Source organism: Danio rerio, chromosome 17 (genome assembly GCF_052040795.2).
Source record: "Danio rerio strain M-AB ecotype USA chromosome 17, GRCz13ab, whole genome shotgun sequence".
Classification (NCBI taxonomy): Eukaryota; Metazoa; Chordata; class Actinopteri; order Cypriniformes; family Danionidae; genus Danio; species Danio rerio.
The window spans coordinates 24,220,457-24,236,437 of record NC_141037.1 but is presented as its reverse complement, the minus strand read 5'-3'; the positions used below and the strand labels follow the sequence as shown (position 1 = coordinate 24,236,437).

Sequence of the window (15,981 nt, the reverse complement as noted above, 5' to 3'; positions counted from 1 at the left end):
TTACGCCATCAATTTAGCATCATTTTTGTAACACTGTAAAACAATAATAAATATTTTTACAGTATGGTTGGGTTTAGGGTTTGGGTAGACATTAATAAAATACAATAAATGGGAAATTTAATGAATAATATAAATAATTCTTGATAACTTCAGGCCACCGTTTTTGATCTAGCAACAACCCTGTTTTAAGACAAAAACAAGACATATTTATTCACAAATTGTTTATTCGGATATCAGACCAATGTTGAAACAAAACGATACAAGAGCAAAGCATTACCAACTGGTATTACAGCATTTTAAAACAACTGCTACTGACTGGCTTCGAAACCTACTACTCCTGCATGGATTTCTGACACCTTAACCACTGTACTATGTTACTTGAAGGGTTCCACTTTCACAAAGTGGGGTTTAATCCCTTAATTTGTTCAATCGTTCTTTGCTGAAGCTGTTTCAGTGCAATATATATAAAAAATGACCACTAAATGTCACTGTAGAGTGAGGTTTCGAAACGTTTCGAAGCTTCGACACATTTGCTTCGACTGTTTCAGTGTTTCACGAAGCCTCGCTTTGCCCACCACTACTCTTAACCGCTCTATCACGGTCTCTCACATCATTAATACACTGGTAAAATAGATCGGGCAGTCAGATGGGTAGCACATCGCACAAAAACATGTATACAATTATATACTATCGATTATGAAAACGATTGACACGTAGCTCCGCAGAAAGAAAGATGGTTCGTTTTGTCGCGCGCACGTGACAGGTACCCCCTGCAGTGAGCTATGGAAGTAAATTGCGCATGCGCCAGAAGCTTATAAGGCGCATGCGCCAACAAGAAGGGCACGCATCAACGCAAAACTAAGAATTTTGTATTAGTTCAACGAAATATTTTAAGTTTTTCACATTGAAGCACCATATTTGTTGAACAAACTAACTATTATTTGTCAGCATTTCAAATGAAAATATTTAAATTCAGTTAACTTATTAATCTTTGTTCAGAGGACTTTTTGAAAGTTGGCGTTTTTACAGTGCAGTTTATTTCAACTATTTTTACTGGTTGAAAGCTTCCGTAAATATTTAGTTTAAGCATAGAGTCGTGTTTCAACTAGGTTTAATGGTGCAACACTCAAATATTTAGTAGTACTAAATAAGTTATAATTTACAGACAGCTGTTGCAACTGGTCCTTGATCCACATTGTCATTCGCTAACAGAACACGAAGGGCTAATAAATGAACCAGGATTAACACTCTTCCTGTTCTGTCAGAGATAAGAAACTGGAGTGCAAGATCCTAGTGGTAAAATAGGAAGGTCAATATCCCAGTGGCTCCTTTGCACTGAACAATAATAGCAAGACCCAATGTCAGTGACCAAAGCTACCTGGATGACTGACAGCTCCAGATAAAACACTTTGAAAGGTTTTTGTGACCTGGAGGAACCAGCCAGGAAAAACAAAAGCTGCTTCCATTCAGATGATTTTCTTTGTTAGCCCTTTCTGAGAGAGGTGAGTGTTAAAACCCGAAAAATCAAACCCCATTAAACATTTAGCGGAGAAATTTACGATCAAGTCTATCTTGCGAGACAGGAGAGGTGGAGAGCGGAGACATAGTGATCCTAAAGCACAAATGGAAAGGAAGATATATAGAGGCAGGGATGGTACCGACTACAACCACGACTTTCTCATTTTTCCCCCTATATATCGAAAAATATATGAGCAATGAAAGCGATGAAAAACGGTTGACCCGTCATTAATCCTTGCCACTATGTCCCAGTCACTATATATTACATCATCTAATGCTGCTGTCAGATGAATCTAAAAGGTCATATTTCATTCTTAATTTACTTGAAAGCATGTGTACACAGTGGTGACCCCATCATAACACACGTTTATGGTTGACGCCAACTGTCTGGCACAAATACTGGGTTTTGTACATTTATGAGTGTAACCTTTTTACGAAAGCGCACCAAGGTTGGCGAAACATAAAAATAAATGGTTTAATGACACGATAAAGCTATAGCAAAAAAAAAAACAGCATAAACGCAAAATTTCCTGAGTCAGCAGAAAAGCAATCCTACAGACATTTACCGAGGTGCTAAAAAGGGTTTCCCTTTTCCACACTCAATTTTCCTGCAAGGCCTTCCATTATAAACGTTCTGTTACATTTCAGCTCAAATTTAAGAGCTCTCAAGCCACTGACTGTGCGGCTGACATCAAACTATAGACGCCTCCATTGAAAATAAAAAGGATGGCTTGAGCAGGAATGTGCTCTGGGTTTGCTCCAGATGGCCCACAAAGCGATTCATCTGCCCGTGTAAACAGGGAAACAGGGCCTCTTTTTGTAAACATAGCATTCTATTTTTCTCCCTCTTTCGCTTTCCATAATATATATATATATAAACAAAAAAATATATATATCACAAAAAATAATAATAACACTACTAATTTATATTATTATATTACTGATGAGTTAAATTCAGGGACACTATACAGTGGGAATTAGTGCTGCTGATTTTTTTATTTTTATTTTTTGTAGTTCTGGTGCCAGTATTTGGCAACAATCCAAATTTAAACATAACCCCACAGTATTTCATGTTAAATTACCTTTTATAAAAAGCATTAGGCCTGCACGATATTGGAAAAATCTGATATTGTGATATTTTTTTTTCTGTGATAAATACGATTTCAGAAGATAGTTGAATAGCACTATTTGATGGTTTTCTGGGGAGTCTAACCGTACGCAGGTGGATAAATTAACTGAATAATCACAATGCAATAAAATGCTTCTTAGTTAGTTTTGTCTCGTTTCTAGTCTAAATATATAAAAAATCTTATAATAAATCATTATTATCATCATCTTATTATAAATCATTTAAATTCCATATAAATACAATGAATAAATACAAATCAGTATCTCCTGGTCAACTATATATCAGACTGGACATTGCATATCTTTGCGATGTGACTATTCCAAATGTGCGCATTGCGATATCAATGCTGAAACATTATATTATGCAGCCCTAATAAGCATTTTGCAGAAAAAAGCTGCTGTTCTCTGCATCACTTTCTGTCTTCATAGTTTGCTTGATTTGTAAATTGCAAAAGCTTATTTGGATCAAAATGCCCAGAAAACCCCAAAATATACAAACAAGGGGTGTGACGACATATGTCCTCCAGCATGTTGATGTAAAAATTAAACTGTTGTCATGCCAACTTGCAACTGTAAACAGAAGCTTGCAAAGTTTCCCCCACCTCTGAGTTCTTCTGATTGGTCCACTCCTTTGAAAGTGACATTGATGAGCAGTGATTTTTAGGCATGGCATAACTGTTTTCAACGTATGCAAGTTTAAAAATGTCAAGGTTTGAAAGCCGCCAAAGTTCCTATGGTATATGTAAGATTTTTTAGTAAAAAAAAAAATTACAACAGTATTTCCAGCAGAAAAGATATCAAAAGATGCTGTTTTAAATTTTAAAGAAATTTGTGTTTTTGAAACTCATGAAGACAGCAGAAGTCAATGATTCATTTGAATTATTTAGCCTGACATGTTTACTGCTCATTTAAAAAAATATTTACACCATCAGAATCTTTTGTTAAAATATACCATCATCAGACCGGACCATGACTAGTGCCTAGTGCTTTTGTCTTGACAATGGAACAATGGAAATGTAAGACACTGTCCTATCTTGTAAGCACAAAAGAAAATCTGTGGTCCTTCTCTATACAAACTCATAAGAACAGTGCTTAAACAGGTGTTGTTTACTGCACCTGCTAATGCACAATTAATGTTTTCTGTTGTTTTTGAAGAAATTTGGGCTTAACCATTGAAAGTTTAATACTAATTACAAAGTTTCCTTTTTCATTATTCCATTTTTTTGTACTTTTGTATTATAAGAAGTTTTCCAGTTTTGTAGCTGATCGTGTTAAAATACTTCTGTCTGTAAAACAAACAAACAAAAAACAGAAAAAAAAAACACGCAAGATACGCATGCTCGTATTACATAAATGCGATCTTTACTTGTATTACTGCGCTTACAACATTTGTCATTGAAATAACGCCATAGTTAGTTGGAAGATCTGTGTAAAGGGCCTGCCGCCCTAGAGAAATCCTAGAGGAAACACTGTACCATCACACCCCTAAAACAAAACCCATTTACCATTCCTTTAAATAAATCAAGAAATTAGCCAAAAGTAGACAGCAGAGGTGAATAAAAACCACAAGTATAATCAGGAAAATATTTTCCTAATCTACTAAAAAGATTCATCACTTCAACTGATTTGTATAAACAAAATTAAACAAGTGACTTCTAATGATTGAGTCACTGAATAACTCACTCAATTATGTACTTTCCTCATGCAATTAATTTACTTATTTACTTAGAGACGTGACAATCAATTGCTTTGCGGTTTTGATCTACCTCTTTTTTTTGTTGTCCTGCCAATAATACAGTAAGTAGCTGACTGGCAATATGTTTACCAAATCAATCCTTTTGTAGTCCTTTAAGACATTGCTCTGTTTTCTTCTTTTTTTTTCTTCTTTTTTTTGAGCAGTCTGATAAATAGTCCTACTTCAATATTCATGTTATTAGTTGAACCAGGTTTGCTGTCAGGCTCAAGCAAACAGAGCTATATTTTTATCCTGTCCAAATGTTTACACTTTTTAAATAAATCAGCCTGTTTGAATGGCTGCTGTCTACATATTGAGCTGCGAAAAGATGAAGTATTTCCCTGACAAATTACAAACATCACTTTTAAGCCCAGCTTCATTTGTTAGGAACAAAATAGAAAATGTTGCAAACATCTAATTCAATCATACCCATACAAAAGCCATATTCTTTCTGCTTTAGTAGTTCCCAGACAAACCCTCGAGAAACAAACCTTTATCCATCAAATACAGACATTTAGAACCAAGACAGACTTTAATGTATGAGAAAGATCGCTTGGAAGAAATTGCATGCATAATAACTGTACACCAGCAAAACGTACACCTGATGTTCGACGCAAGGCTCCAAGACAAAACACTTTGTCAAAATGCAGCAGACATCCAAGACACAATCTTGGAGGCGCCATAGACCCTACACACAAAAAAGTCAATTTATCATTCCCGAAAAACAAGAGGAAGGAAGGAGGAATGTCACTGGAGACAGGGGATGTAGACACAATATTGATTGTCTGGGATGTGTGCAAAAGGTGGGTAAGAGGAATGTGCGCTGGAGGTAAAACTCAGACAGAGGGTGCTACTCCTGCTTTTCCCCCGGTGGCCTCCACGTACCTCCACACATTCAGTAGCCGCTTCTTATATAACCTGCTGCTGGCAGAAAAACACAGACTGAGGAGAAACTGATCCAGCTCTTCCACTAGGTTATCATTGTCTCAATAGCCTCAAAATTCCTCACCTTTTGCCCCAGTTGCATCTGCCACTGTTCGCTACAATGATTATATTTCAAGTTTTGCTCCTGTGTGTGTGTGTATGTTGCATTAACTGACATATTTAATTTATTTACAAGGTCTCATTATATATGAAGTGGACTTAAAAATAATGTACATCAAAAATAACTATGTGTGTATTGTGTTCCAGTTATTGTGTAGCACAAAGCTTATGGTGCTATTTAGGTGGGACTTGGGTAAGGTTAAGCACTAGTTTGGTGGTATTGATAAGAAGAGTAACTGAGAGTTAAGAAGAGTAACTGAGAGTTAACATTGATATTATAAATGTAATTACATAAATTAATTACACATGTAATTACACAAAGATGATTTTTAAATAGAAGTACAATGTAAAAAATGTATATGCACAGTTGCACACAATAAGTGTATTGTATAGATCAGTCTCAATAATAATTCATTTGCATTCATAAAATTCATAAATCCACAACAACAATTCATAAATAAAATTCCACAATAAAAAGCAACAATATTTCATATGCATCTAACATAAATAGTTTTAAATTCAACAGTATTATTGTGGTAAAGTATCTGCATCTAAATGTGAATTAGATAATACAGTTTTTTTCAACAGCTTACACAAAATCTTTTCTTGTCACACGATTTCTGAAATATCTCACTCAAAATGCAAAACTACAAACTGCAACACCCCAAATCTACAAAACCACAAGTTATTTCTCAGCCTTAAACTGAATTTTCAATTGTATAAAACCCTTTTTTTTAAACACTACACACAATTCTCTACCTAAAACACAAAAATCTAACAGGAATCCACTTGCTTTCCTTTTCCAAACACAACCAATCAAATGGCTACACTTATTCACAAGGTCGCACACACATGCTCCTCAAGTGTGCAAACTATTTCTTAACTAATCACGAACCAATCACTGCTTTAGTCTAGTATAGTCCAAAGTTTATGGAACACTGAGCTGTTCTGGGCCAAAAAAAAACAAAACATAATTTGTAGTTTTGCACATTCCCCATTTTCTCCTTTTCTAAATTCTTCTAAAAAAAAGAATAGAGGAATTCTTCCGAATTATACCTGGTGTTGTATAATGACCAACCCTATACCCAGATGATGCTTTTGCAGGCAATGGATGCTTCACCTCCCCGAGACTCACTTTACACACAATTGTGTTCTTTACTGTATTCTAAACATACTTTTGCTTTACATGTGTTCTATTTTTATTTGTATTTATTTTTTACATTTTACATACAGCATATATTGATGCTTTTTTATGCAACAACCACCATTAATGTTTGGTCCAATAAATATTTTCTGTTTTTTTTTTTTCATGTCTTTGGTGTTTACAGTGTACCTGTTACTCCTCTCTGCAGATTACTGTCACTGTAGAACATTGTATTGAAAAGCCTAAAGAGCAAAGAGCTTAATATTTAGAACAACAGTGTTTACATGCTTTATCCAAACATATACCATTTTGTTTGCCATTAACAGTTTTTCTTAGTTGATACCCACAATTAATCATACTTCAGACACACTGACTACAACATATAACTGCTGCACCAACCCCCTGAAACAAATTCTGCTAAACTACAAGCACAATTCATGCTTTACACTCAAATTTCAGGTTTAAAACACACTTTTTTCAACACTACACACAATTTTCTGCATTTGACACATTTTTCAAGCAGAAAAACACACTGTCAGTTGCCCTACTTCGCATACTAACTCATCATATAGGTAAACACCTGTCACACGTATTTGTAATTCAGAAATCAGAGTTAATCTGGTTCATAACTGATTCAATGCCCACCCACATTTTTTACTTGTTTATCTCCCTCCATATTCTCCATTTCTCAATCCTATTGAGGATTTTTTTTTCTGCCTGTGGATGAAAACTGTATGACCGAAATCCACACTTATTTTGTCTTTTTTTACTGTAACTGTATTCTGTAAATACTTCAGCTCATGGCATATGTAGATCAAGTTATGTGCAACTTTGTGTTGGTTGGGGTGAACACTGTGTACACTGTTTTTGTGGGAAAAATACAGTAAAATATATTTGGTACCGTGAATTTGTGTGCTTTGTATAAAAACAATATTCTGAAATATTTTACAATGCACTTATGTCGGCCTATGTACTGTCTGTAGTAAGTGTAACACTGAACAAAAAAAGGCGTACTGTAAGTCATTATGATAAATGGGGAAGAAGTGGTCATTATATTAAGTACATCCGTGATCAACTGGTTCTAATAAATGTCTATTCATGTGATGGTTTGTGTGTGTCATTTGAAAGCAAACTACGATTTTGAAAACAAATCACATTGTTTTGAATGTAAAGTTTCATTTTACAGGATAATTAAAGGTTTTCCCCAATGTGTGTGTGTTTTTGATTTGTGTGTAGAGTTCTGACAATATGAGACATGCTTTCAGAAAATGTGTGTAAATAATTAGGAAAACTGTAATGCAAGTGCTTCATTCTGATGTGAGTTTATAGCATTTTGAATGAAGTGTTACATTTTGAAGATGATAGGGTATGAGGCATTTTGTGTGTGCAGATTTGGGAAATGTGTGTAAAGTTAAAAAAAAAAAAAAAGGGTACACTGTTTTGAAAACATGTTTAAGCAGTTGAAAAAAAACTGTAAATGCATTTAGATAACAATTAAAGCAGCAAATTTTCATAGGATTCAATTAAAACATTCTGATCAGAGGTGATCGACAAAATGATATTCTGAAAGTGTCAGCAAGTGACAGCAAATGATTGTATTACTAAATGAGTCATTAATTTAACCAATTCATTTGAATCAATGATTTGTTCTGTAAGATTTGCTGCTGAATGCATTGAATACAGACAGTCATGAATGATATAAGATCATTGTACTCAATGCAACTAACATATAACGTTACTCGGCTTATTTAATTTTTGACAAATGTCTAATAATACTGCTAAAATTATTTATTTTATTTTACATAAAATAATAATTATTAACCGGTAGAGCTTTTAAAGCTTGTTCTGTAAGGAGTGTTTTGATTGGTGGATTAAAAACTCACAGCGATTGGCTAAACAGAATATCCTCCAAAAGATGAGTACCAATCATGTCCTTCCAGGAAGGTCTCAAAAATACTGCACTCAAATTCAAAGTACTTCATGCTCGAGTGAGCATTTTCAAAGCACATTTGGTGGTTCATAAGCACATCTAACCTAATTCATAAATGAGTGAGGAAAGTAATCCAAGAACTTCATATATACATAATTGTGTAAACATTTTAAATGTATTTATGTAAGATGCATATGTGTGAGCATTTGGGAAATTTTTACTTTTTACTTATGAATTGATGAATTGTGTTTTAAATTGATGAATTGTGTTTTGAATTTATGAATTGTGTTTTGAATTTATGAATTGTGTTGTGCATTTATTAAATTTATAAATGCAAATGTATTATTATTGAGACTGATCTGGCTCCATAGGATTGTACCAAATGATTCATTTAATATTAGTACATAGTACACTTAATTTAATATGTGGTAGAATAAAAAAATATAGACTTTAAAATGCTTTCTCTAAAGTGTTCCTTTCTATGCAAACTCTATGATGGTGCTCTGGGTTTGTGTGCAATAACTTGCAGATTAATTTTGAGATTTGCTTGTAACTTGAGCGTGTTGTCATATCCTGAGTGTGTGCTAATGTGCACTATCACATTCCATCAGCCACCACCCTCTTGAAATCTACACCTATGATAACACACACCCTCTTTTTCCAACAGCCCACATCCCTCCACTTCAGATCTAACTGAGAGCGCTTTGACTCCACTCAGGTGGGCACTGCAGCTGTCTGTCTAATTGTTGGTAAAAGACACTATATAATGTCTCCGTGTATGGCACTTTTAACCACAGAAACTATTAATCATTTCAGGAACACTTCAGCCAATGAACAAACCCAAAGATTGCATGAACAAAAACTTGAAAGTTGATCATACAAGTGTGGAATGTCATGAATCTGCTGAATTTAAAAGAGATCATTTATAACCATTTCAAAAGTGCACCCAGAAGCAAAATGATCATTCTGTGCAAGATCCTTGAGCTCCGCTGTCATATAATGACCAAGTTATCCAATTCCAATGATTTTCACTGACTAAAAAACTGTATGTCCATTATTTTCCACGTAAAGGGCATCTATTTTACCCCTTTTTCAAGATTTAAAATAAGAATTGAAAACACTTTGAAAACACTGTAGCTGTATTTGTTGCCTGTGCCTTTAATGCTAGTTCTCCCTGCCCACCAATGCCACGTGCCTGTCAGAGTGTACCTCAATCTCCACCTTGGCTGCGTCAGATAAACAGTACAGTGACAGACATGAAGGAAGCAGATCTCATGTAACATTTGTGAGAAATACTACAGTAAGAACTTTACCAATGGGTATTTGATGTATTTGTTGCTGAGGTAATAAGTCAGTGAAAATGATGAGTCACACACAATCACACACAATGTTGTTACAAAGTTCACGCACACAAACGCACACAGCGGACACACACACAGCATTCGCATTTAACTTTGCACTGTTTTTGCATGGCAGATGTGACAGGATACACGTTAATATCCACTGCTGTATGGATATCCATCATGTTAATGTACAAAATAAACCTGATTTAACGTCCACAAAACCAAGATAGAAGAATCTTCTTTTATAATTGTACTGACATGGGGCTGTGGTGATAAAGCAGTAAAATCGCTGTAATTTATTACAAACATGTACTGTTTTAAAAACATTTTAAACTTTGAATACTCATTCTTAAACACATTTGACGATGATTGATGATCACAGCCAGCTCAACAGATCTTTTGATCCCAGTTGCTTTGCGCACGTCCTGTCTTGTTGATATGATTATACGCGTTACTATGAAGACATGTTTATATGTGGCTGTGAATCAATTCGGTGGGTGGGGAAACGGCACTCCTACGTCATGGTGCAGTGGGCCTCAAAATGGGAGGGATTTGGATCCTATTTTAACATCAGGAAATTGTAAAAAAAAAAGTGACTTACTGTCTTAAATTTACCCCAAAACTAGTGTGGACACACTATACCTACACACAGTTCTGCCCAAACAGCTTACAAAAGATGATTTTCATCATAGATGCTCTTTAGGATCAGCCATTGTGACTCAAAGGAGTCAAGACATCCGGTCTCATTTACTTACAACCATTTTTAGCAAAACAAAAGAAAACAACTTATGTTTATATAAAAACTCATAATATATTTGATTGCCAATTGACAAGCAGAAATTAAATAAAATGGCATGGACAAAAAAGACAAACCATAACAAATATTGCAACGAAAAACAATGTGATAAGCAAAAATAAAATGATCAAAATTCATGGTTCCATGACTTGAAAAATTTTTTATATATATATATATATATATATATATATATATATATATATATATATATATATATATATATATATATATATATATATATATAAATTCTCTGACTTTCAATGCCTGAATAAACCTTTTAAAAATTGGTGATATTCCAGAAACACCATTACCCTAGGAAGCCTTGAATGACGTATGTCCAGACACAAACTCACAAGTAGGCTGAAGCTGTTTGTTTAAAAAGGAGAGTAAAAATGCTAGTTTTGTATTAATCATCAGAATTTGACATACTTGTGGTTACTCTTTCCTCTTTCTTTCTTGTATTTAGCACACATTTATATCCAGAGGGATATTTTTCAACAACATACTGCAGTTAAGGCTATGGAGCAAGACATAATTGAATGTCTTGCTCAAAAGCACATAACACAGGTTCTAAGCCAAAGGGACATCAGTGCAAGTCCAAACCCTCAGTCAGTGATCAGTAAATGATGAGAATCAGAGTTGGAAACTTCATGATTCTTCCTAAATAGGATGAATGGAAGCAGCAATGTTTGTGTTAGAAGACTAACCAAACTTAATCCACTCTTCAACACTATTAAATTCAACTAATTTTGTTGACATTCTTAGAATAATTGATTTCATGTGAGACCCACAGTCCTTTGGAAACAATATTAAACTGAAGTGTTTTTGAACTTATTTTTGAGGGTGATGAAGGGCTTTCTCTTGTCCAAGAAAGATTTTAGAATAGTTTTAGTGCAGAAATAAGGCCTGAGAAAATGCAAGCACATGCATGACACAAAATCATCATAACTCACGTTTAGTGCAGCGCTGAGATCCTGGGGTCTTGCTCCAACCAACACAGCACTGCCCCCCACAGACGTTCACTCTGCAATGACATCAAAAGTCACAATCACACACAAACTGAATGGACCTACTAACCTTACTGTAACCCCCCGGTCAATCTCCTCGGCCACCCAGAGCGGTTTCTGACGTAAGTCTGCTGTCACTAGTGGCATGAGGGCCCGGGGCCAAAGCTGGTGGAGGCTCCAATATAATCAGTCCTCTTATTCCCACTGTACTACTTCATACTGTACTTCATAGTAAAGTGACAGAAAATATGAAGAAATACAGGCTGGGATACACTTGTTACTCAGTGTGATTGTAGGGAATGTAAAAAAAAAACTTTGTAAATGGCCTCCCGAAACTTTTTAAGGGGCATCGAGTTCATTACTAGGGGAGCCGGTAGCCTACATTTAAACTGGCTCGCGTGGCTTACTGAAACAACAGATGTTACTGTGCTTTTTAAAAGGTTACGACTCGCTGTAGACTGGATGACTTATCAAATTTATTGCTACTTAATGTCATGTGGCTGCTAACACATCATTGGCAATAAGGCTCCAAATCTCTAATGGAACAGTAAAATCATTAGTTGACTCTTTCTAAAAGTTTCAAAGCATGCATGACTTTTAAGAATATTACTGTGGTATCTTCAGTAAAGATAACTAAACTCACTATGAACTTTCTTATGATGTTGTGTTGCAGAGGTTAATTTTTGCATTTATTTCATTCAACCCTAAACTACCATCAGCCCAGTTTTCAACGAGTACAAGTCTAAAAAAAAAAAAAAAAAAAACAATTATTCATAGTTTGAAAGTTTGTGTATTTGTTAAGTGACTGCAAAACAACTTTGCATAAAGCACTGATAATAGAAATCCCTGCTCATTCATTCTGTATTTGCATGTTTTGAACTGTTATTCGTGCCTATTATGGTCAATTATTTTGTCAAATAATCAAGATCGTTTGTTAAAATATATAATGAAGCTAAAACATCCTAAATGAAGTGTTAAATACTTTATACTCGGCTCTGTTCTTACCCTGACACTTTCATGTGATGGCTGGATGTGTGTCGGCCAGACTGCGCGTCCTGGCGGATCGGAATGCTCGGGTTCTGCTGGTGACCCATTCTGCGGGTCCGGACCTGGCCACCGAAGCTGGCTTTCAGCTCCACATTGTATGAGTGTGGCTGTCCCGACGCTCCCGAGAGCGATGAAATGGAGCTCACGTGAACCCCGTCTGTACCGCTCGGTCCCGGTTGCACAACGTACAGTTTCCTGAAGCCGCTCTGATCCGCCGAAAGAAAAGCCGGAGAAATTAATAACGTAACAGAAACAATGATGTCCCACACGAGCATAGCCATATCCTTTAGCAGTCAAAGTGTTGGGGAAGTTTGAAAGAAAGCCTCTGTACTATAAATATACACTATAGATAGAAAGATACCAAAATAAAACTATAGAAGCGCAGCTCCACTGTGTCGCGTGTGAAGCAGTTGTAAACCCTCGCGCGCTGTCATCTATTCGCCATAAGAAAACACTTAGAGGCAAACATAACTTAGAAGAGGGGGAAAATGCTTGGAGTTAAAGAAAATTTCAAAGCACGAAACGGAAATCGGGGAAAACGGGAGTCAAGGCGGCGAGAGAGCTCGCGTGCGCGCGGTTTGAGCTCGAGCAGAAGTTTGAAAAGTCTTGGAAAACTTTGAGCGCGTGTGAGTGTGCAAGGGCAGGAGTTTGTGCTCGAACTCCATATAGCCAATCTCCTGCAGACATGACGTCAGGGATGGAGCTCTTATTGGAACACACATGTGGGGCTGAACCTTTATACCAGAGTCAAAAAAAAAGTTTGTGTATATAAATTGTGCATACTTATGAATTTGAAGGTGGGGGTCGTTTGTAAAAAAAAAAAAAAAAAAAAAAAAGTCTGATACTGTAAATGCAGCCATCATAAGTCAAGCTTGTCACATAGAGTGCAAGCATCAGCTGCACACCTCTTTTTGGAGGAAAAAGTGTTATATATAGTTCAGAATTGGACATGAACTTGAACATTTCCCAGAGATGGGTTGCGGCTGGAAGGGGATGTGCTACGTAAAAACTTGCTGTATAAGTTGGCAGTTCATTCTGCTGTGGCGACCCCGGATTAATAAAGGGACCAAGCTGGCCAGAAAATGAATGAATGAATGAATGAATGAATGAATGAATGAATGAATGAACGAATTAACTTTAACAATATTAGTACAAAACTAAACAAAAATCCTATTACAATTTTACAGTGTGCATGAATGCAACCTATACTGTGATAACGGCAGCACTGTGATTAAGATGGAGCTCATGTAAACAGAAAACCACAATTATGCACATAATTAGTAAAAGCGTGATCACAGTATGCTTTAACCACATATATCCCACTCAAACCAAAATGTCAAGATGTGAAAGAGAAAAGACTACACTTTGGGCTCAGGAGTTATTAAAGTGATTGAAATCTAATGTACGGTAAAGTATTACACTTTTTATTTTGTTTGACAGCATCCCAGAACATTAAGGACAAATTGATGGTTAAAAATATAGGTGGAAAAAATATGTAATTTTTTATTCAATGTACTAAAGGCTAAAAAGAATTTGAATGGGCTTTGCATGTAATGTAACTATTCTGTTGGCCTGACCTGCCATGGTGGTTGGATTTAGAGAGGTTTTTCGACTTTTAAACTGTCAAAAAATAAATAAATTCAACTGACAGCCACCAGCTTGGCCAAGTTAAAAGATCAGAAAACAATCTTGGCCTTTTTTAGATGGATTGTTTTATGACAAGGCCTATTTATACCAGAGCACAATTATATGTGTATTTCCTAGCAAAAAAGGATTTACCAGCTTGAAAATCCTCCAGCTTAATACTTACAGGGAAATTTCTTCTTGCCTTTCATTTTTGGTTGAAGTACCTGTTTAAAATTAAAGATTCTTCATTGGCATTAAGTGTATGGTTCCACAAAGAACTTATACTATCCCACCGTTTACTACCATTGAACAATTTAATTTCCCCCTAAAATATTTAAATTTTTAAAAATGTTCTTTATTCTTATAAAAAAAAGGTATTTTAAGAAATGTTCACTGAAGAGTTCTTTAGGAAACCCAAAATGGATCACTGCGAAACTCTTTATGAAACTTATATTATTAATAGCGTTGAGTGTGTTGTGACATCCTAAACCAGCTAAGTCCATCTTTAAGAGGCTCTCTTTTTTTTTTTCAGCACTCCCCAGCTGTTTCAACACTATTAAAACAGAACCCTTGATTTATTCTGCTGATTTACTCATTAAAGTGATCCTTGTTGTTCAGCGCAGTTATGTAATCCAAATGACTTTCTCCCTACAGCATGCCTGACTGCTTACCAGCTCTAAATCTGACTTTGACAGTCTTCTGCCCATGAACGGGGACCCTATGGCCTCCCTACACGTCGAAAACCGGATCCTATTAATACATGGAACATCCACACGCAGCCTCCACACACAAATAGATGAACATGCCTCCATTCTTTCACATGCTCACAATTGCCTAAACTTAGCCGAAAGTCGCTGTCCTCCTACAGATGCTTGTTATCTGGATAAGCAGGATGTCTTTACAGCATTACTGAAAGGTGACTCAGAAACTTCCTTAGATCAAGACCATTTTAGGCCCAGACTAAGCTCGGCCCATTCTAGGACATGAGTGGGTGAGACAGACAAGGAATACCATTCCTCATCAGCTTCAGAGTATTTGGAAGAGGACCTCAGACTGATTTATTGATTGCATGAGATCATCCTTCAGGAGAACCCAGTGTTTTGGTGAACATTGTTAACGGGTGTTAAACAGAATGTTCTTGTGATTTACATGCACAAACACTCTCTTCTGTGAGGAATACTACCAAACTAGAGTTATGTTTTAATCAATTCATGATCTCTAATTAAATAAAAAGACAGTTCCTGCCTCAGCTGCCAGGTCTAATGGCTGGAGCTGAAACGGGGATTCAGTTAAGGAACAGAGAGACAGTGCTGTCATAAAGCTATTCTTGGGTCACCGCTATTTATAGTTTAAAAATAATGACCATCATAACTAAAAGAGAAGAGCAGGACTGAGAGAGAGAGTACAATGTTAATGGCATGCTTCAACTAAGTACTTCAGACCACTTTCTTTTTGTTTTGGTCTTTGAATTCATAACTCGTAACAAAATTAGGAGAGTGTATTCAGAATATAAGGAGAGCAAGAATAATTCTAACTAATACAGCACCTTGTTGCCATGTCAGTTGGAACAAACAATATAGCCTACAATTATTTTCCACCAACAGTCAAGTGTGTAGACCTTTTTGACTGTACTTGTCTATCTGTGCGCAATGTCTGTTTTTCT

General features: G+C 35.8%; 1 protein-coding gene across 10 annotated transcripts in view; it reads right to left on the bottom strand.

Annotated features, from left to right (window-relative positions):
* The window catches only part of ltbp1 (latent transforming growth factor beta binding protein 1), a 161,909-nt gene extending 148,581 nt beyond the window's left edge, over positions 1-13,328 (bottom strand). For all 10 annotated transcript variants that reach the window (XR_015513373.1, XM_087290441.1, XM_087290443.1 and 7 more), the window contains exons 1-2: positions 12,651-13,328; positions 11,592-11,662 (exon numbers count right to left, since the gene is read on the bottom strand). Coding sequence is in view for 7 of the 10 variants with exons in the window: in XM_087290429.1 (XP_087146555.1) it covers positions 11,592-11,662; positions 12,651-12,973 (394 nt within the window). In the remaining 3 variants the exon portion in view is untranslated. The remainder of the gene's footprint in view (positions 1-11,591; positions 11,663-12,650) is intronic.
* Positions 13,329-15,981: the final 2,653 nt, after the last annotated feature.